Source organism: Aethalodelphis obliquidens, unplaced genomic scaffold (assembly GCF_003676395.1).
Source record: "Aethalodelphis obliquidens isolate GAN/ISIS:26980383/991018 unplaced genomic scaffold, ASM367639v1 scaffold9, whole genome shotgun sequence".
Taxonomy (NCBI): Eukaryota; Metazoa; Chordata; class Mammalia; order Artiodactyla; family Delphinidae; genus Aethalodelphis; species Aethalodelphis obliquidens.
Genome location: NW_020837953.1, coordinates 26,585,645 through 26,607,933, shown reverse-complemented (window position 1 = coordinate 26,607,933; position 22,289 = coordinate 26,585,645). Strand labels below are relative to the sequence as shown.

The 22,289-nt window shown below is 50.3% G+C and overlaps 1 protein-coding gene across 1 annotated transcript in view; it reads right to left on the bottom strand.

The window, feature by feature from the left end:
• Nucleotides 1-14,931, bottom strand: part of PHC2 (polyhomeotic homolog 2) — a 51,832-nt gene extending 36,901 nt beyond the window's left edge. The window contains exons 1-6 of the mRNA XM_027109200.1: nt 12,179-14,931; nt 9,400-9,558; nt 8,221-8,298; nt 7,607-7,771; nt 5,425-5,511; nt 3,986-4,298 (exon numbers count right to left, since the gene is read on the bottom strand). Coding sequence (XP_026965001.1) covers nt 3,986-4,298; nt 5,425-5,511; nt 7,607-7,771; nt 8,221-8,298; nt 9,400-9,558; nt 12,179-12,352 — 976 coding nt within the window. The 5' untranslated portion in view covers nt 12,353-14,931. The remainder of the gene's footprint in view (nt 1-3,985; nt 4,299-5,424; nt 5,512-7,606; nt 7,772-8,220; nt 8,299-9,399; nt 9,559-12,178) is intronic.
• Between the last annotated feature and the right edge of the window lie 7,358 nt (nt 14,932-22,289).

Genomic DNA, 22,289 nt, shown 5'->3' with positions numbered 1-22,289 from the left:
CTCTCTCTCTTCCCCCCCCCCCCCCCCCCTCTCCCCCCCCCCTCCTCCTTCTCTCTCTCTCTCTTCCCCCTCCTCTCTCTCTCTTTCTCTCTCTCTCACCCCCCCCCACACACCCATGGTGAGAAATGTTCAGCAAAATATAAAAATCCTCCTCTGATATCTGCTGGCTTTTCCCCCCTAGTATAAGGAGGAGATGGTTAGTAATCTAAATCTGATCCTACAGTGGATAAATGAAATGACTTTCATGGCTGGTTGCATGATTTGAACATCAAAATTGTGGAGGATCTGATTCCAGCTAGATAACAGGCCCACATGTGTGTTTTGGTTTCTGCGGGATTCTCGTAAAAGTGCATCTACCCTACAGTTGGGCACCTGCTTTGCGAGGGAGATGTGGTACCTAGGAGTCCTGGAATCAGCACACATCACATTGTCCCACCTATCACAGACAGGATCACCACTCCCTGACACAAAACCCTCTCTGTGATAAAACAAAGCTGCTGCGTGGCAGGCCTTCCCAACAATGAATTCTCTCTCCTTCCAGAGACCTGAGGAGGGATGAAGAGACACAACAAAGACCTGGCATCTGGAGCACAATTGTGTGAAAAGGGCCCAGGCTTTTCAATGACGGGACAGTTCTCTTTTATCGCAGCATCTCCCTCCTGGCAGCCACTTTCCCCTCACCTTTGAGCTGCATGTGCATCCAGGGCCTTGAGTTTAGCCACTAGAACGAAGACTCCAAGGACCAAGCCTCCTATCAGGAGCTGTGGCCCAGCTCCCCCGGGTCTTGGCGCCTCTGGAAGCCAGGCCCATGGGACCTTGCAGCCTGCGCCTCTTCTGCCCTCCTGGTTGGGTCCTCAGATCACTGAGAAGCCCAACCTCTCTGCTCTGCTCTCCGCCTCCTATTCCCCTCCCCCACCCACCAACCCACGCCTTTTCAGGGCATAAGGGACCTTTTCTATTTGCGGAGCCTAAAGAAGCCCGTTGCCAAGGTGACAGGAGCAGGAACAGCAGGGAGCTTGCCATGGGGGAGGGGCTTTGCCCCCAAACAGCTGTCAGTGGGAGCAGTCCCAGCTGGGACTAGAGCGTTTGCCTGCTCCGGGAGGAAACAGCCCCCAGGAGAACGCATTCCTCTCTGCTCTCCTCCCCGCACTGCCTCCGCCACAAGTCTCCACTGGTTACTTTCCCTGGGGGCAACCAGCCAGCCGGCTACAAAAATGCTCCAATAGCAAAAACCTGCCACTCTGCTCCCCATCTCTCTCTCTCTCTCTCTCTCTCTCTATCACACACCCACCCACCCACCCACACACACACACGCATGCGCACGCACTCTGATCCCTCCGTTCATTCGCAGTCCCAGGCTCCTCCTGGGCAGGAGGCCAGAAGTTACCTCCTTGCTGGGGAACTGTGGCACCCAAGGCAGGTACTGCTCCAGGCCGCCCCCGATCAGGTCAGGAGGATCATTTCAGTCTTTTTTTGTTCTAGAGGCCCTGAGAGGGTCTGCAGCATCTTAAACGTCCCTGCTGCCTTCCGTTTGGGCGTGAGGAGTGGGCTCATGGAGAGGAAGGGGTGGGAGAGGAAGGGAAGAATAGGAGGGGACGGTGGGAGACAGGAACAATGCAAAGCCTACTGATTCGTCTCACTGGGGAGACAGTCTTTGTGGTCTGCAGCTCACAGCTGCTCCATAGAAAGTTCTGGGGAACCACTGGTCTCTGTACTGCCTATAGCCACATGCTGTTAAGTCTCAGGCCACACCTGGGGCCCTGGACCTCAGTCTGTAACTCACGGGCCTTCCCCTTTACCAGGCTCAAGAGAAGAGAGCCCTCCACTAGTCTCTGTAAAACCCAGAACGGTCTTAGAACTGTCAGGCTCTTCGAGCTTTGGGTCAGGAATAAGAAAGGCCTAGGAAGCCCCACTGTAAGAACTGAGAGAGGCAAATATGGCTTGATGATTAAGAACATCGGATCTGACTCAGCCAGATGAGGAATTGGTTTCCAGTTCTGCCATGTAATACTGATGTGACTTTGAGTGACACTTATAGTAAGTTCTTGGGCAAGCGCTTTGAGCTTCAGTTTTCTCATCTGTTAAATGGATAAAAGCATCTACCTTATAGGGTTCTTTTGAAGGTCAAAAGAGGTGAGGTACATAAAAAAGCCCAGCATATTATCTAGTCTACATCAGAGGTTTTTATCCGGGCTTGTCCCCTTTCTGTCCAGTTTTCTTGAGGCCCCAGGGTTGCCTAGGAGCTTAGGAAGAACCCTAAGGACTGGTCGTTCCTTTGAAGGGTCCTTAGAATCTGGGGGGCTGGCTTAGATCTAGGGAGAGGTTACATTTTGGCCTGGGCAGAAATGGGGTTCTCAGGAAGTCCTGAAGCCCGGATGTTGCTCAAGAGTTTGTAGGTTGCATGAGAAGGTAGAAGAAATGTTAAGTTTGGCTCCTTGCTCTAGTCTCAGCTGCTATCAGCTCAGGGTAAGACCCTCCAGACTTTACCCTCTGAGCCTCAGTTTCTTTCTTCATAAAAGGAAGCAGCTAGACTAGTCTCTGGAGAAAGCAATGCCGGACAGGGAGAAACGCCTGGAGCCACAGGGCAGTCAGGCCTCTGCAGGGAGGTACCTGCTTCAGCTCAGAGTGACCACTGGAGGCTAAGACCACATCTGTCCTTGAAGCCTCAAAAGGGTGAATAAAGGACTTGAATTCAGATTCTCCCCAGCTTGCTTCCCACTGTCTGTCTAGAATACCTTCCCCTCCTCTGTCTGTTGGGGAAATGACTCCTGCTTCAATACTCAGTGCCATTTCCTTGGAGGGACAGCATCTCTGACCCCTCCTGTCTGGCACTGAGGTGCCCACCTGGGCCCACACTTACCTCATACTTACTCCTACAATGGTATTTATGAAATCGAATGGATTTGCTTATATATCTGGCTCCCTCCTTTTGACTGCACACTCCTTTAGGTAAGAAATCACATTTTGACCATCTTGGTTAGTCTAGTAACAAGCATAAAGTAGGCTCTCAAGAAAAAAAAATGCAGGTTAGATTGGATGGTAAAATAGTCTGGATGAGGACAGAGGGTTAGTGGTTATTTCAGGGATGTGACCAGGGTGAGTGTCTCTTTAGTGCAAAGCCACGTGGTCCACCACTCCATTTCTGTGCTGTGACAGCTTGGTCTTATTCCTGAGACTGATAAGTCTGGCTTCTGGGGCTCCTGGCAGATTTTCTCATTAAAGATTGCCTACAATAGGCAGCACTGGGAGAACGTTAGCAGGCAGGGAGTTTAGCCCCAGGGAATACTGATTCATCCCCTTCACAGAATCTGCCTCACAAGTAATCTGCTGGATTATTACTTTTTTAATCTGCAAGATTTATTCTCAAGTGTCACCGTCACCAGCAAGCCTTTCTCAGCTCCTGTCCGCCAGGCTATATAGTGCCTCTGTGCTCACATCTATTATAGTACTTATCACCCTATATTGCATTGTACTTGTCTGTCTCTCCAGACTGTGTCCTCCTGGGAGGGCAGGGCCCACGTCTTATTTATCTCTGCACACCCAGAACTGGCAACATAACTGGCGAATATTAGTCAACGAATGTCTGTTGAATGATGAGAAAATAAGATTCCCACTTCTTCATCTCCCTGTGGGATTCTTACATGCCTCTGGCTAGCCCCTGTCCTTTTTGCTGACCCTTAGAGAATTTCAAAATAGTCTAACTGCCAAACCTCCACTCTCAAAGTGAAGAGCTATGATTGTGTACCCTGAGAATCACCATGATGCCCATTGTGAAGAAGGTCTCATTTATTCCCACTAATGTGGCTTCCTTCTTTAAAGCTAGGCTAGAAGCCTAAAACAGAATCTGGAGCTGTAGGAGGGGAAAGAGAGACACATGGCTGACATCTTAGCACGTCCATGGGAAAAAGGAAAGTTTGAAAGTTTCCCCCGACCCATAGTCCTTCTGAGTTTTCTGGGATAGGATCCTTCTTCCTGGAGCCCTTACCTGGTGCAATGAGGGGGTGGGTTGCCACAGCAGGTACCATTCGGCTGAGCCCAGCCCGACCCTCCAAGCTCCCTGGCACACTGCTGTTGCCATCTCCTTTCTTGAGTGGCTCCGTCACACTGTCAGTTATGGCAGGCTTGGCACCTGCAGGAGAACCCTGAGCAGTGTTTCTGCCTTGTGATGGGGTAGGCAGAGGCTGGCTACCACCCGGCGTGGGCTTCAGGGCCAAGCTGGGCAGGACAGGCTGAGTGGGGTTAGGGACCGAGGCTGCTGCAGTTGGTGTCTGCTGTGTTCGGAGGGTCAGGTTCTGTACCTGGAAAAGAGGGGTCTGTAGGAGTCCAGAGAATGTGGGTAGGAGCAATGCCGACACACAATTCGTACAGGGAAGGAGTTAGGGATGGATCCACGAATGGCTGAACAGGAGAGTGGGTTGTTTAAATCAGAAAGAAAGAGAGAGAGAGAGAGAATGAGACAGGGGCTGAAAGAGGAACCTGGAGCAGAGTTTCTAAAGGAGACAGAAAGAGTGCTAACAATTGGATTCATCAGCAGAAGAAGCTAAATTCTGAGCAGGGATGTCTGCCCCTCCTGGGGCAGGCCCAGGCAGGGAGGCCGGGCTGTCTCTCCCTTCTGTTACCTCCCCTCCTCCCCCAAACTATCAGGATGGGCTGCACACCACTTAGAAAGAATTCCCAGATACAGGGTGGGCACGGGGCTTCCCACACTGGAAAAGGCCAGGGCAAAAGTGAAAGTTAATCGACCAGCAAGGTCCCCCAGGCCAAGGATTATCCTGTCCTCAGAATCAGGTTTACGCCGGGATGACCATGCTTACTCAACCTGGTTCCTGGTGCCCTCTGCTGGACACACGGAGGCTGTACCAGACTCACATCTGACAAATCTGATAATCTTGCTACCAGGTGGGTCCTCCCGTTCTGTAGCTGGGGATGGTTCCCCTCCCCTGCAGCCCACAGAATCTTTACAGCCACCGCAGTGTCTGGGTACTCCCAGCAGAAGGAAGGGACCCAGGACTCATCTTTGCTCCCTCTTCCATGCAATTTTTGCTGATTCCTAGAGGTGCTAGCATGTGTAACCAGAGTGGAATTTTCCTCTTAAAAGGCAACAACAACAGAGATTATCCTGGGGAGGGTGTAAGGTAAAAAGGTAGAGATGACCACCGTTGTTGGCAATCACAGCATGCTGCTGACTCCTGCTCTGTGTTCGGGGCTCGAAACAGAGTCAAGAGTGGCCGAAGCCTTCTCAGCGGTGAATTAAGCAGCAAGTCTAGGAGCGTTGGGACGCCCTGTCTCCCACCTGTTTTCCCAGAACATCCCAAACTTTCCAGACATTCAGAGCTCCTCCAGGGCTTGGGCCCATACCCATTATCAGTGCCCCTCTGTGGGGGTGCCCACCCCCCTGCCCTCCCACAAGCATGGAATCCTCACCTGGGCGGGGGTGGGGGGCCGGGCGGGGGAGCCAGTGCCGAGCTCAGGCTGCACAGTAGCGACGGTGGCCGTGGGCGTGAAGATGAGCTGAGGGGACAAAGGAACAGTGCCGCCTAGGCTCCTAGCTACCTGCACCAGGTTACCTGGCTGGGCCTGGAATCACAGGAAACGAGCCGCCTTTTACCTGCCCAATGTGGGCTCAGCCACAGGACACACAGTTTAGCCAGGGAGTGGACTGGGGAAGCGGGGAGGCTCGAAAGGGAAAGAGTCCAGGGGGATCTCCCGAAACTCTCAAGAGGCTCGGCGTGGTCTGACCCAGGCCGGGTAGTGAAGGGCCACGGGTGGGGGGCCGTTCTGGGGCTGCACCCAAGTCCAGTTTACTTCAGAAGGATCTGCGACGAGCTCACCCCAGAGGGACCAACAATCGCAGGACGCCCTCAAGTCCCTCTCTGCAGCGTCCCGGGGAGCAGGGCCCCTGTGCTGCGACAGATGCCCTGGGACCATGTTCTGAATCTAACCTGCTCTGGACTCCAGGTCTGGGTCAGAACAGGACTCTCCACCAGAAGAGATCAAATTAGATACATTCTTTTGGCCATTTTTTTAGTCAAATTCAGATTAGGCTGTGTGTGTGTGTGTGTATTTATGTGCTTGTGTGTGTATGTGTGTGTATGTGTTTGTGTGTGTGTTTGTGTGTGTGTTTATGTGTTTGTGTATTTATGTGTGTATGTGTTTGTGTGTATGTGTGTGTGTATTTATGTGTTTGTGTATTTATGTGTGTGTTTATGTGCTTGTGTGTATATTTATGTGTTTGTGTGTGTATGTGTGTGTGTGTACGTGCGTGCCCAGAGACAACAGCGGTAGAGGAACCAGAGCCCCCAGAGCCGTACTCGTGTCTGCATCTCCTTCCGTGGAGTGCAGGGACTGAGGGTCTCTGCGTGACACCCCCGCCCCTGCGAGACTAGCTCAGTGTCTGAGGGGACATGCGGTGTCTGACAGCGTGTCTGCTCCTCTGAGCACGAGTACCCCACTGTGGGCAGGGACCTGGCCAGGCTGCAAGGCTCCAGTGGGGGCAGTTAAGTAGGACAAGGGTCAGGGTAAACTGAAGACAGAGCAGGTTTGGGCGGTGTCACATGGGCTGCCCGGCCCCCTGGAGAAGTGGAAGTCTAGTCCACACGTGTGTCTAATGGGCTGTTTCCTGGGAGTAGAGCTGCACCTCAATGAGCTCAGAGTCAAGGACGGAAGTGCTGGAGCAGGACCCAGAAAAGCTCCCAGTGTCAAGTTCTGACTGTAGGAGCCAAGGGAGGGATGGGACTGTACAGTCTTTAGGATAGTGTGTCGAGGAGCTGGAGGGAGAACTCTTCAGAATGGGGGCGGGGAGGCTGGACTCACGGTGATCTGAGTCCCGCGTAGAGCTAGATGTTCCTGCCTCCTAGGGCGAATGCTGCTGCTTTCACGGGAAATTCTGCTAAATCTTAGGAACCTCTGAGCTTCCTATGGGCCTTTGCACCTTAGGGACAGGTGTAAAGGGGGGACTCTAGCATGCGTGTGCAGGGCTGATGCCGTCCTGAGTCCATTCGGCCCAAGCGAGCCCGCCTGATGAACGGCTGACAGGGTGACCCTGATGGGAATGGGGGCCCAGCTGGGAAGGCAGGGGAGCAGCCGCATGTCCCGGAGCTGGCTGCCACCTTCACCACCTGGGCTGGAACACACTTTTGACCCTGAACTACCGGTGGCCAGTCCCTGCAAGGACTGTCCCAGGGGGGTAAGACCCCACTTCTGTACTTGGATGTTTGCGTGCTTGTTTATCTTACGTGTCTGAGTGTACAGACCGCCTGGGCACAGATCCCTGCATTCTCTACCCTAATTAATTTTGGGGAGTGGTTTCTGCTAAGAAGAGGATAGTTCTGTTTCACTCTAGGAGGGGAGGGAAAGAAGCCATCATGGGTAACTTTATTTCAGCCTGGAACCCCACCTTCCCTTGAGTCATGGAGCTTGTACCAAGCTCCTGCTCAGCCTTCCAGGCCGCCTTTATTACGCCACCCCTTCTTTCCTGCCAACTGTCCCCCTAGTGCTTCTTCCCCACCCTTCTCTAATCCCCATGCTTCTCTAACTGCCCAGCTCCCAACTTCTCTGCCTCCGTCCTCCCGGCCCACCTGAGCCGTGGCCCAGGCTGGGGACTCACCATCTGTGCCCGCAGATACATCTGTGCTTGGCTTGCAGTCAGGGCTGGAGAAGACGTGTTGCCCAAGAGGACAGCCTGCTGGGCGATGCCTGAGGCTGCTGCTGAGTTGACACTCTGAGCCCGGTTGATGAGCTGGGCTGCTGCCGGGGAGGCTGCCAGATTGATCTGAGGAGGGAGACACGCCAAGTAGGAAACAGGAGGTTCTGTGGTTAACTCTGCCCCGCTTCATCCATTTCTTTTTCTCTGCCTCTTCTGTCCCTTGGTGGATTCAGCCTTCTTTAGGACCAGCTCTGATCTGTGGGCCCTGGATCTTCCCCCAGCACTGCTGCATCTCTGGCTTACGTGCAGAGCTGCAGGGAGGATCTGATGGGGAGAGGACTGAGCTATGAACAGAGAGCCTTGACATTGGAAAGATGACGGGGAGTTATTAAAAGAAGTTAGAAAGCGGCATGCACTTTTTCTTTCTGGTAAGAGTAACAGGTTCCAGCCGTGGTTCTACACGGCTAAGGAGTCACCACAATTGGGTCTGGAAGCCCAAGAGAATTTTGGGCAAAGAGGAAGGAGCCGGTCCTGGAGCTGTGGTTCTCCATCCTACTGTTCTCCATCCTACTCACCGAGGATGACTGGGCGGGGGTCTGTGCAGACACACTGCTGCCTGAAGTGCTCCCCTGTCTGCTGGCCACCAGGCTTGCCTAGGAAAGGAGAATTCTCATCACTAGAGGCCCAGACCTCCTCCAGTCATCCCCCCCGGCTCTCACCTGCCGCAGGGTGCACTATAGGGCAGTGGTAAGGAGTCAAACCCTTATTCTGGCTCATCCATGTGACCTCAAGCAAGTGCCTCAGTTTCCTCTTGTATAAGGTGGCGTAACCACAGTGTCTACCTTGTAGGATTGCTGAAAGGATTACACGAGGCGGAGCATTTACATATAAGCGCTCGAACCGTCAGCTGTGACTGTTACCAATGTTTCCAGCTCTCTTCAGCTCCCACCCCACTGCACCCACTCTATCATACCCGGCTCACCGGCCCCCACGTGGAGCACTGGGCACGTACTGTCTGGAACATCCAGCCTGCGTCCTCCCCGTGGCCAGCTTCTCATCCTGCAGTGTCGGCTTCACTGTTCCTCCAGCAGACAGGCTCCCCCCTCCCCACCAGCTGTACCCACCGTAAGGTGGGCCTCCTTGTTACTCAGCCACAGCAGGCTGCTCTGTTCTTCTGCAGAGCTTATCAGCGCTCTGGTAGCTTGCTACTTTGTCTCCTCGTCTATCTGTGTTTCTGACTACTTGCTGTCTCTGTGTTTCTGACTACTTGCTGTCTCCCCACCACAAGCTGCAAGAGGACAGGGTCCACGGCGTGCTCGGTGCCCGACATGAACTCTGGCAGCAGGCGCATAAAGACTCTGTCGAATGCATGTCTGGGCCCTTCTCGGCCACTGAGGCAGACAGGCAAGCTGAATGGGCAATGGCCTTCTCCTGTGGACACCTCCTCGCACCCTTGGCCCCCTCCCTGCAGTGTAGTGAGGCGGAGAGGCAGGCCCCCGCCAGTCCCTCCTTGGGCGAGGCAGGCGGAGAGGTCCAGCTGCCCTGCTTGAGAGCTGTGTGGCCTCGGGCGAGGCGCTTAGCCTCTCAAAACCTCTTTCCTCATCTGTCAGAGGACTCGGGATGACGATCACACCCACTTCGCAGTGGTTCTGTGAGGACGCGGTAAGAGAACGCATGGGTACACGCGTGCAGTGCTTGCTTTTCCTGCCCCTTCCTTCGGGGGCATCTGCGGTGCTCCTGTGACGTCATCTTACCTGCTGCACGGCCGCGAGGCTCTGGAGCTGGGCGCTGCTGAGGTGCTGCTGCTGCAGGGCCGCCGTCTGCAGCATGAGGTGCTGCTGCTGGGCCGCGTACATCTGCTGCAGGTACTGGGCCGCCGTGCTGGGCTGCCGGTGCAGGGCTTGCTGGATCACCTGCAGAGGGCGGGGGGCGGGGTGGGGGGGAAGAGCCCACGCTGCGGCCAAGCCTGCTCAACACCCTCTCTCCCTAGCTGCTCAGATAAGGACCAGGCCTGCGAACCCCACTCGCCAGGGAACCAGGGAGACAACTGTGTGCAAAGCTCCACCCGTTCCTGCCTTGCCCATCTAGCAGCTCTCCTCAGCACACATGCTCCCTGCTCCTCCCCGATATGGGCTACACACGCCACTACCACCAACTCTCGGGGCAGTGGGAGCTCAGGAGACAGGAGTCCTTTAAGCCTCCGGTGACACTGGGTCCCACGCCAGGCTTGTTAGGTACCCCCTTCCCCGCCATTCTGCAGCCTCAGATGAGTCTAACTGGACTGCGGGGATGATGATGGCAGAGGGAACCGAAGTTCAACAAGGCTGAGAGGAGGAAAGGGGTGGGAAGAAAGAGACAAGTCCGAAGCGCAGCCTATTCGAGCTTTGAACACACAGCCAGCCAAACTCAAACCTGCTCAAGGTCAACACCCTTCCGGCAGGGGCTGCCCCCAGCTGCTTGGGACGTCCTATCGGTCCCTCAGAAGATGGTCCCCCTGGCCTTGCACAGCAGGGATGCTGAAGCTACAGGGATGCTGCCTTCCTCTTTTACTCTTTCCCTCCTTCTATCACTCTCTTTTGAGCCACCATCTCCCATTCCCTGGCCTTACTGCTATTCTCTCTTTCCTGATGGGACTGGCTGAGCCACAGTCTCTGGGAGATGACAAAAGGCTGCTCTTTGATCCCTTCCCACCCTCCCATCCCTCAAAACCTCTTCTCCACCCTCAGGAACAAGGAAAAGCAAATGCCTTTCCTCCAGCCCTGAGACCCTCTACCTTCTTCTCCTTAGCCCTGTACATTTCTCCTCCCTTCTCACCTGGTCACCTTCCTGCTGTCTTCCCATGCGGTGCCCTACATGGGCCCTCGCTAGGCTCTGGCCCACTTCCCACCCTTCGCTCTGCTGCTCTGGCTCCAGGGCTGTTCTGCTCCAGGCAAGTGAGCCTCTAGTCTAGCTCTCTCCAGCTTAACATGACTTCTAGGGGCTGGCGGCTCTCGGACAAAACAACCTCTGGGCTCAGATTTGGGGTTCTGTAAAAACAGCCTGATATCACAGATTCTCCATGGGCTCTGGAGTCTCCCCAGATACCCCCACCCCATCCCAACTCCTCCACCCACTTCCTTCAGTGTACTTTCCCCTCTGAGGGTCCTGGTTTACATGAGCTCAGTTCTTTTTATTCCTTGTTCTCCCCCGAATGTTTTCTTCTTATTCCCTTTATCTAGGCCTCTTTATTTTCCTTAGACCCCTAAAAGCACCCCCAAGCATCCAGACAGCAGTAGTAGAGATGGACTTTTTCTCACTGGAGGATGTCAAGGAACAGAAATAGGAGGCACCCCAATGGTTCTGCTTGGGTGTGGAACACAACTTTGGGTCACTCCGTTTGCCAGAGCAGAAACCTCAAATCCCTTTTGCCTAGAACTGTGGTGCAGGGCAGGAGGGCACATCCTAACGTCAGCTGCTAGAGATTGGTGCTAAAGTACTCATGTGCAGAGGGGCCAGAGGAGGAGGCTGGGGGAGGCGGCAAGGATGGAAGCATGGTTTTATTAAGTGTGAGGCAAAGAGAGCTGGGCGAGGGAAGACTCCAGAGTAACTGACGGGGTCTCCTTTAACTAGACTTTTCAGGCTCTCTCACCATCTGCTGTGGCTTCTCCTCCATCCCCTAATCCGGGCCTAGGGCCAGAGAAGGATGAGCTCACTCATCTAGTACATCCAAACTGCAATAGCAAAGCTACTAGAATAAACGCTTCTCGGCTGTGGTCTCTCTTTTCTCCCTAGTTTATCCAGGAGCCTCAATCAGACATCGTAGTGAATAAGAACACAGGTTTGGGGGGAATCAGGTTCAGCTTTTTTGTCTTTACCTGGTGACCCTGGATAAGTCACTACCTTCTCTGAGCCTCAGTTTTCTCAATTACAGAATTGTGCCTAATAATAACCACCCTCACAGCTGGAGAAGAAGATAAATAAGCAAAATGCTTTGGACAGTGCGGGGCACATGGCAGACGGCAAAACATGGTCATGACTGCATTTTGGAAGAGTGTGTAGTCACCCGGAAGGCCTCATAGATGACACTTTGCAAACCGCTGCTTTGGGGAAGAAGGCAAAAAGCTGTAAAGACAAAGGATTGTTTGGGGTTCTATTTTGGTCCTCCGTATGTAAGAAACTTAGATTTGGTACAAGGAAGTGGTCACTTAGGTAGGGGATCTAGGTTGTGGCTGAGCAGATTCTAGTCATTTTTTCTCTTTGCTCTTTTCACTTGTGTGTCCTTTATGATTTCACAAGTTTATCCTCCCCAAACGGCACTGTGGGATCTGAGTCACCAGATAAGAAAGGATTTTCGGATCTGCTAAGTATTCCCACTCTCCTCAACCTTCCCTGACTGAATCCATCTAGTATCACTACTCCTCTAATGCTGCACAAATAGTTACCCACTGACATACGCCCTTATGCCCCTAGATTTAGCACCCCGGTTGTCCTACCAGACCACGCCAACACGTCCTCCTGGCTGGCCCTGAGATGATTAATCAGGTGGCGTCTCACCTGCACAGTCTGCCGGTCAGGAATGCCACCGTACACAGAAATCTGGGGCCCCGTGGGGCGGCCACTGCCACCGCTGCTGCTATTGTTGCCGCCACTGCTGCTACTGACGCCGCTGGTACTGCTGGCGACACTCGCGCTGCTAGACGTATGGGGGACGGGCAGCTCGTTCTCCATGGCCTACAGGACGGCACAGTCAGGGCGCTCAGGTGGCAGATGAGCAGGCAGGTGCTGGGAGGGAAGAAGCAGGAGGGAAATGCTTAACAAACGCATTCTAGAGGATACACACGTGGGTATCCGCTCTCTACCAGCCTGTGTGGGACTACTTCTGAACTGAGGTCTGCAGCCACCCCTGCCATCAGGACAGGGCTAGGCTTGGCTCACTAGGCGAGGTGTGAAATCAGGTCAGCCTGAATCTAAATTTTACGACTTATTCTGCTAGAGGAGATGAAAAACAGCCTAGGAGGATCCCCTACGATGGGCTTCCTAGCAGTGATCTTAGGGACCATTCCTCACACCATCAAACTTTTCATCACTGGGGTAGAGAAACTGGACATCAGAGAAATTATTATTTGTCCATATTTATATAGGCAGTTCTTGAAAGAAATGGGATCCAAAATCTAGAGAGAACAGAATGAGAGAAAGAGGCAATAAAATAAACTGCAGTGATTATTTTGTTTTGTTTTCCAACCAGAAGAGCTCCGAGTGTGTCTGGAGTCTGTTTCCTTCCTGAAGTACTCACTGAGTGCTCTCTGATCCAATGCTGAGCAGGGCACCACATTGAGCAATTTGGTGAAAATCACAGGTTTTGGAGTCAGAAAGACTTAGGTTTGAGTCCTGGCTCCGCCACTTACCAGCTGGGAAACCTTGGCAAGTCACACTTCTCTAACCTCCTGTCTTAATCTGGCAGACACAAGAGCGTATGGATTGATGGGAGGATAAAGTAAATGAACAATACAAAGCGCTTAGTGGGGTGTCGAGCATATATCGAGTGTTCCTTAGGCATTGGCTGTTGTTGTGGTTATTAAAACTGTCCCCAGCCTGTTTCCCACTGTCCGGTTCCAGTAGATCAATCCTCTTCCAAGGTGGAACTGGCAGAGCCTCCTGGAACTTCTATCCCAGTCACTAAGGGTAGAAGTGCTAGAAATTCCTTGAGGGACCAGCCGATGATTGGGATTCAGAACTGGAAGCTGCGCATCCCCTTGAGGCAAGGAGTGGAGAAGGGCTGGGAGAGAAGGGAGGAGTGGTGGGAAGGTCATGCCCGTGTCCTAGGTCAAGTTCCTCTCTTTTTCTTCTTTCATGCTATTCCTAAAATCCTAATTTATATATATATATATATATACACATGCTTTTCCTTCTACCCATTCCTTCTTACACCTAAAAACAACACTTCTTTGTCATCCCATCATAGACATTCAGTTCTCTTCTTGCAGAAGATTATGCCAACTTAATAAATGAAGAAAATAATACGATTTTTTCACAGTATTGAGAACATTAGTGCAAAGAACTAAAATAGTCATTAACGTCCCGCCGTCCTCCTCCCAATGTGCTCCCTCTGGAGGTTGTCAGCATTCCTCAGGATGCCTGCCTCAGCCTGGGTGAGTTTTTACCATGGGCTGCAAAAAGTGTAGATGAAGGTTCAAAGACAGGAATGTTGGGGGTGAGGAAGTCCAGGTTACTCCCAGTGGGCAGGCAGCAAGTTGAAGTTCAGAGGCCTATGGCTTCCAAGGCAAAGCAAACAGCACTCATGACCTGGATCCTTAAGCAGTGATTTCCCCTAATTTTTATATGTCTGCTTTGACTGCCACAGGGCAAGGCCATCCTCCATGAATTCTCTTTGTCCTGAACTGCACTCAGCCCTGGGCCTCATTTTGGCTACGCACTTGTTAAGGATACTTATGATGATGCTGGTGGTGCAGGTTGATGAAACAGCGAAGTCTACAAGTCTTTCCTGTGCCCTGCTCGGTTGGAATCTACCTCATCTTACGCTCCATGGAAGGAAGCATTGGCTGGACAGAAAGCAATAAAAGGCATAATTCTGATCTTGCAGAAACTGACAACCTAGTTGTCGAGATGAGGCTCCGCTGGGATTTTGAGGCTCACCAAGCAACAGATCAGTAAATGGGAGTTAGATTCAAGCTTGGAATATCCCACAGAATCCCAAAGTCTCTTCTTAGTTCAGTGGCCCACCTCCCTTTCCCAAACTGTTGATCAGAATTGGGTTTCAGTTCTTGCTTTGCATCCCACCCTAGGAAATCTCAACGGAAGTATTAGTCCTTATGACCATAAACAAATAAAATAAAACAAGGCAGCAGCCACAGCAAGTTAAGGAGAGGGCAGTCTACATCCTGGATGATCAAGCCTCAGCTCTATTTTTTTTTTTTTTTCTTTTGCAGCAGCTAGGGCAGATCTTGGGCACAGTGTATACTCAATCCTTGATGAGAAATAAAACAAGACAACATTCTAAAGAAAGTGTGGCATTTGTTATGGAAAAACTGCACAGGCAAGACAGCAACTGCTCGAGAGAGAGAGAGAGAGAGAGAGAGAGAGAGAGAGAGAGAGAGAGAGACAGAGAGAGAGACAGAGAGAGAGAGACAGACAGACAGACTGACCTTAGTAACGTGGGGACAATATGTTTCCTGAGGTCTCTTGCCCGCCTGCCCCCTTCCTTCTGCTAACAAGCACGCCTTTCCCTCCTGTCTTCATCACCTCGTTCTTGGCTTCTGCATACCCTCTTCCGCTTTCCCCCTCTTCTGTCTTGTTAATTTCTGCCCCCAGCCCCTGGTTTTCCCATTCTTGCTGCTGCCTCCTCAGCCCTATCCTCTCTCACTCCTGTGCTCACGCCTGCCCTCCCTTTCCCCACCCTCCTGTGTGCTCACACTCACCTCGCTGTCTGATTCTCTTGGACACGTGCATATACCCCCGCCCTCTAGCCCTCATTCCATTGACCCTGGCGGGCTGCTCTGGTTACTCAGATGAGCTCTCTCTCCACTCCTGCCCTCTTTTCTCTCTCTCAGACCCTCTCCCAGTTGCAGCCGGCTCACTCTGGGCCCCATTCCCTGGCTCCAGCTCCCTCCCCATTCTCTCTCATGGTCCCCCTGCCTGGCCATCTCACTCCCCCAGGCCTGATGAGGCACGTCCTCTCTTTCATTCCCATGCACATGCCCTTACTCTACGGACAGCGCATGCTCCCTCTCCCTCCCCTTCTCGCTGGCTGGCCAGTTCTCTGGGTTCCAGCTCCCACTTTTGATGGCTACAGCTGTCTCTCCAGTGCACACACACTCTCTCTCTCTGGCTCCCTCTCAGTCTCTCCTGCAAAGCACACAGGAGGGAAGGACAGACTCTGTCTAAGAAACTAGGGACCGCTTCAAAGGAGAAGTAACATTTGAGCTACCTGAACCCACGCTTTCTCTGCTTTCACAGCATAAAGCTGCCCTGTCCCACCTTCCACTCCTTGTCAACCACCTCTAGAACGATCCCGAATAAACACGCTCCTAGTTTTTCGCAACCTGAACATCCACCGCATGTGGGGTATGTTTGCTAAGTACTGGAAATTGAAAAGAGGTAGATGACATGGATCCTCCTTTTCGGGTTCATAACTTTTTTTTTTTTTTTTGCTGTACGCGGGCCTCTCACTGTTGTGGCCTCTCCTGTTGCGGAGCACAGGCTCCGGACGCGCAGGCTCAGCGGCCATGGCTCACGGGCCCAGCAGCTCCGCGGCATGTGGGATCTTCCCGGACTGGGGCACGAACCCGTGTTCCCTGCATCGGCAGGCGGACTCTCAACCACTGCGCCACCAGGGAAGCCCTCGGGTTCATAACTTTTGAAGGCATATTAGAAACAGTAAAACCTAAGGCCTCTTGCCCAAGAAAAAATGCACAGATGTATAAAAAAATGTACTTACAATTGTAGAGGTTCCTGAATCCTTTGAAGCCTGTTCCTTACCTCTGGATTCTGTTTCTTAGTTGGTAGGGACGGGGCACGAAGTACAAAGTTAAAGATACAAATAATATTGCTGACCCTCTGCCAAATGAGCGATGAGACCACACCTGCTGGCGTTCAGAAGAGTGGGGTGTTGAGCAGCATGTGTGGTGTGACAGAGGGAAAGTGGAGGAGGTTACTGTAGGCTTTGTGAGTGCCGAGATTGACACTTCTGCTGGGTAGTCACTGCTGTAGGGGAACAGATGGCCAGCCCTTCCCTCTGCCCATTCTCTGGTCTCTCAATCTTCCCAAGAGAGGCAAAGTGCTGAAGGAGACAGAGCATGGAGTCAGGCAATCCTAGCTCTGGGAATGCTAGCTCTGCTGCGACTAGTTGTGTGGCCTTGGGCAATGCAGTTTACCTCTCTTAGTTTTAGTTTCCTAATCTGCAAAACTGGGTAATAAGAATACCTATTTGGGGGCTGGTATATGTGGGTTAGGATTAATCTCTTAGCTTCATCCCACTTTTCTAACCTTATATTCTACAATGTGAGTCCACTGCTCTGGTTTGGTAGATCTGCTTTTTTTCTCCCAAAGACCACATACCCATGTGCTCGCGATTACCTCCTCCGCTCTTCAATTTTGATGAAGTCCAATTTAACTTTTTCTTTATGGTTGCTGTCATATCTAAGAGGCCATTGCCTAATCCAATGTTTTGAAGGTTTACACCTAGGTTCTTCTCAAAGAGTTTTATAGTTTTAATTTTTACATGTAAGTCTTTGATCCATTTTGAATTAATTATTGTATATGGTGTGAGGTAGAGGTACACCTTCATTATTTCTTAACTTTTTTATCCTGGTAAAATATATATAACATAAAACTTGCCCATTCATGATGTTGTGAAACCATTACCACTATCTATTTCCAGAATTTTCACCACCCCAAAGAGAAACTCTGTCATCATTCAGCAATAACTCCCCATTCCTCTCTCCCCCCCAGCCCAGCCCCTGGTAAATTCTCATCTACTTTCTGTCTCCATGAATGTCTACTCTAGAAATCTCATATAAGTGAAATCATGTAATATTTGTCCTTTTGTGTCTGGCTTATTTCATTTAGCATAATGTTTTCAAGGTTCATCCATGTTGTAGCATGTATCAAAATTTCATTCCTCTTTACGGCTGAATAATGTTCCATTGTATGTATATATCACACTTTGTTTATCCATTCATCCGCTGATGCACACTTGGGTTGTTTCCATATTCTGACCATTGTGAATAACACTACCTTGAGCATTGGTATACAAGTATCTGTTTGAGACCTTGCTTTCAGTTCTTTTGGGTATATACTTAAGAGTGGAAGTGCTGGACCATATGGGAGTTCAATGTTTAGCTTTTTGAGGAACCACCAAACTGGCTATTTCCTACCTCTGTGGTTTTACTCATGTTGTTCCCTTCCCCTGAAATGCCTGCCTTCCATTTTTCACTTAACCAGCTCCCTAGATCATCAGAACAACTTGTGTCTCTTCTGTGAAACCTTCACTGAACGCAGCGTCCTCTAACGCTTCTCTTGCTTCACACTGAGTCCTAATTTCTTTCTTAAAGCCATCCAGTTGGTTGACTTACCCCAAGACACTTTGTGCTTACCTCTCTCCTAGCACTTGTCATCACAAGAAAGTGATTTACTTATGTGTCTGTCTTCCCCACTAGACTCTGAACTCCTGGAGAGTAGGGATCGTATCCTGTTTCCCCGTATATACCTAGCGTTTCATTCCATAAATGTTTATTGAACAAAATTGCTTGAAACACGCCGTACTCCATCCTACTTCTCACTGGAAAGCTCTGCTTCCTTTCTACCTCATCTTCAGAATTCTTGCCAACTACTTTAAAACATATAGCGCTGGTGATTTAATTTCAGTACCTTCCATCAACAGTATCTACACTAATAATATTGCTTATTTATTAAGCACCTATTACGTGTCAAGCACTATAGTGAGTGCTTTATATATACACATGACCTCCCTCATGGGGTAGGTATTATGCCAATTTTGTCAATGAAGGACTTACCAAAGTAACTTATCTAAGGTCATCACAAAACTAGGATGCAAAACCAAGTCTGACGCCAAAGCCAGAGCTCTTCCCACACTACACCCTCTGAGACCTCACCCATGATCTCACCTTGAGCAATTATTTCAATGACATTGGCCAAAGTCTATATTGGAGCATACTAGATTTTCAGAGGTGTTAAGGAATTGCGATTGCTGAATTTAATCCCTAATTATTAATTAATGTCTATTAAATGTTGTATATTACAAAATAACCTCTCTCTATATATATAATATACAAAGGATAATACACAAGTGTACCCACCAGTCAATTTAAGAAACCGAACATTACCACAATCTCCCTTGTTTTTCCTATGCAAAAACTGAACCCTGCTTTTTGGGGAAGTGAGTCACTCAAGGAGAGAGGGCTCCGCTGACTGTCCTGCAGCAGCATGAACACGGAGGCACCCCCAGAAAACCAGCTGGACTCATGGTGGAGATTTGCTCAACCAGAGGGCTGGAGTTTGCCCTAAGGGGAAATTTGAAGCTAGGGTCCTGCCATATGTCACTTTCTCACTGGTCTCCTGGTGGAAGGGAACTTCTGTTGGAAAGAAACAGAATTAATTAGGAAGCGTGGAACAATACAGCAGCTTTCAAACTTTTTCTACTATAGTTCCCCTCTTTGAACCCAAGTTTTTAAGGCCTTCTGCCTCAAAGCTCTGCTCTGTGGGCTCAAAGCTCTGAAGGCTCAGTGAGGGCCACCGAGGCACATGTGGAGTCTCCTAACACTCCGAACTGGGGCCCCACGTTAGAAAATCTGAACACTTAAACTCGCTCGGCATTAAGCATTTTACACACCCCTATTCAATTTCCTTTTAATTCCTACCCTTATTCCTCCTTCTAATCAGTTCCTTACTTCTCCCCCCAAGGCCACCCATCCCTGTGGACTCCTACTATGAACCCAGGCCAAATCTGATTAATGGCTATAATGTCTAGAACTGAGAGTCTCTTTTTCTCTGGGTTCCAACTCACTGTGTGGTTTTGTGTGAGCCGGAGCTCGGAAGGCTGTGATTCATACGTACTTTAGTCAGTTTTCCCCTCCCAACCGCGAGGGACCACTTTGAGTGATGTGCTGACTGTAACCAGCTCCAGACAGCGATCTGATTACAGGTCTCTGCTGCCCAGAGGGCCTGAGACCGGCAGCTGGAGAAACGCTGATGCTTCTGCCCTCCCAGGAGCCACCGAGTCTGGAGAACACTAGGCCTTTGTCCCGAGGGTCAGGGAAATCCATTTGCTGCGGATTACAGCTGTGACCGAGGTTCCAGGGAAGTAGAGGGGAAAGAAACTGAAAACGAAGCCCTCCAAATGGAGCTTAAAGCCCTGGGGCAGAGTGGGGTGGGCTTCTCCTATGGAAGCGGAGACTGACGGGCGATGAGAGGTCTAGTCTCCCCCACAGAGGCTGCTGCTGTTATCACCCCCGTAGTGGCTCGGGGGACAGAGAGTTTGAAGAGGCAGGCGACGCTGTTCTTTGCTATGGCTCTGCCTCTCCTCTGGCTGCCTCTCTGTCCAGGAATAAGTCAGTATTGGCAAAGCGTTCAGGCTCTCTAGACTCAGGGGCCCGAGGGGAGGTCTCCTTATGCCTCCCTAAGTTACTGCATCAACCTAAGTGTCCTGATTTGCACTGATCTGATTATGTCTCTGGCAGCGGTTTGAGGTTACTGATACGCTGGAAGCAGTCCAAATGGATTCAGCTCAAACCACCGCAGAAAGTTCCCTCTCTCTCCCCAGTCCTCTGCATGTTGTCTCCTTTAGTGTCTCTAGAAACCCAAGCAAATAAATGAGGGCTCACAAAGCAGAAATGAAGGATGAGACGTTAAAACTGACCACACAGTCCCAGCCATCAAAGTCGAACAATTTCATTGTGAAACAGAACCCAACACATAAATTTAAAAAAATTTTAAGAAAGCCCTGGGATGCATTTATTTATTTTACTTTGTACTCTGAAATAATTTTAGACTTACAGAAAAGTTGGGAAAATAGCCAAGAGTTCCTATATACTCTTATGAACCACAGTATAATGATTAAAACCAGGAATGTCACATAGATACACTATTATTAAACAAATTACAGACCTTATTTGGTCCTTCTTCTGGTCCAGGATATCACATAGCATTTGGTTGTCATGCCTCCTTAGTCTCCTCCAATCTGTGACAGTTTAGTCTTGTCCTGTCTTTCATGCCATTGACATTTTTGACGAGTACTGGTCAATTATTCTCTAGACTGCCCCTCAATTTGAGTTTTTTTGGTGTATTTTTTTTTTTTTTTCTCATGATTAGAACGAGGTTAGCCTTTTTTGGGGAAAAATACCACAGAAGTGATGTCGTGTCCTTCCCAGCGCCTCATCTCAAGGGATACATGTTATCGATAGGTCTATCATTGGTGATGTTAACCACAGTTACCTGGTTAAGGTCAGAACCTCATACATTTAAATGAACAAACTTTTTCCAAAAGCTCATTGTTTTCTTTATAATTTATCAAGTGTTTCCATAACAAGCTGGTGCTGGTTGGCGGAAGAATGTGAAGAGGAACAAGAAGGATTTGGTCTCTTGTGGACGGAACATACAGTTAACGCCAGGTTATGGAAACACTGAGTGTTTGCAGTGGAGGCACTTTAGTCTCACTGCTCTGAGACGGGGCAGCCGTGCAGCCTGCCTCGCCTACGGCAGCCGTGCAGCCTGCCTCGCCTACGGCAGCCGTGCAGCCTGCCTCACCTACGGCAGCCGTGCAGCCTGCCTCGCCTATGGCAGGGCCTGGCACTTCTGTAACGGCCTGAGAGCAAATAGTTTAGGCTCTGCTGTGACCACGCAACTCTGCTGGGCGAAAGCAGCCACAGACAAGTCCTAAGTGGAGTGGGGCTGTGTTCCAATACAATAGTAGTTACAAAAAGGGAGGTGGGCCGGGTTCGGCCTGTGGGCTGTAGTTTCCAGGGCCCCTGATCTGTGCCCACCCACATGGCTGACCGTGTACCTGCAGCAGGTTGGCTAACAGCATGGGCTTTGGTGTTAGAAAGACCTGGGTTCAAATTCTAACCAGGCCACACATTAGCCGTGTGTCCTTGAGCAAGTTAAGTCACCTTTGGGGCCTCAATTTCTTCAGCAGTGAAATGAGACCCCATTTCCCTCATGGGCTGGTTAAATGCGATGTCTGTAAAGCACTGAGGACCATACTTAGCAAAGAGTAAGCATGTGATGAATGGCAAGGCTGTGAGCCTGATTTGGGATTTGGAAAATGATCCCTTTAAGCATGTTGCATAGTGAGGATCCCATAAGTTATTTTTATCATCGGCCACAGTCACGCTCAAGTCTGTTTATAAAAAACCATGGTCTGTTTTACCTGTTTAAGTGTTTGTCTCTTTTGTAAAGGGCACTTTTCCAGAAGGCTCTCTAGGAACATAAGATTTAAAGGCAGCCCATCTCTATATTGAGCAAGGATGCGTGCTCTAGAGCCGGCCTGCCTGGGCTCAACCTTCAGCTTCCCAGTTTGACTCCGAGCAAATTAGAAAGCCGCTCTAGGCTTCAGTCTCCTTACCTGTAAAACTGGGACAACAATGCCACCTGGTAGGGTTATCTGGAGTATTCGATAGGTTAACACATAGACAGCAGTTAGAACTGTAACTGGTACTTAGTGAACACTTAAAAAATGTTAGCTGCTGTTGTCATGATATGATGAATTATTATTATTATTGACATTATTAAAGGTTCTTCAGTCTTAACTCCAGGGTTTAAAGAGGGATGTTATTCTACTGGTTTCCCAGAAGACAAACTTGGATCCAATCATTATGTTAAGTTGGTGCCTAATGTTAGGACATCCATCTCTTTAATTTCCCAGCTAGCCATCGTATACTGTATCCATGTCCTTTTTCCTCTCACTTCAAATATTGCCTGTTATGGGTTGAACTGTGTGCCCTCAAAAAGATGTTCGGTTCCTAACCCCCAATGTGTCAGAATGTGGCCTCATTTGGAAACAGGGTCATTGTAGATGTAATTAGTTAAGATGAGGTCATACTGGCACAGGGTAGGCCCCTAATCCAATCTGACTGGTGTCCTTATAAAAGAATGCAATGTGAAGAGGCAGACATACACAAGGAGAAAACAG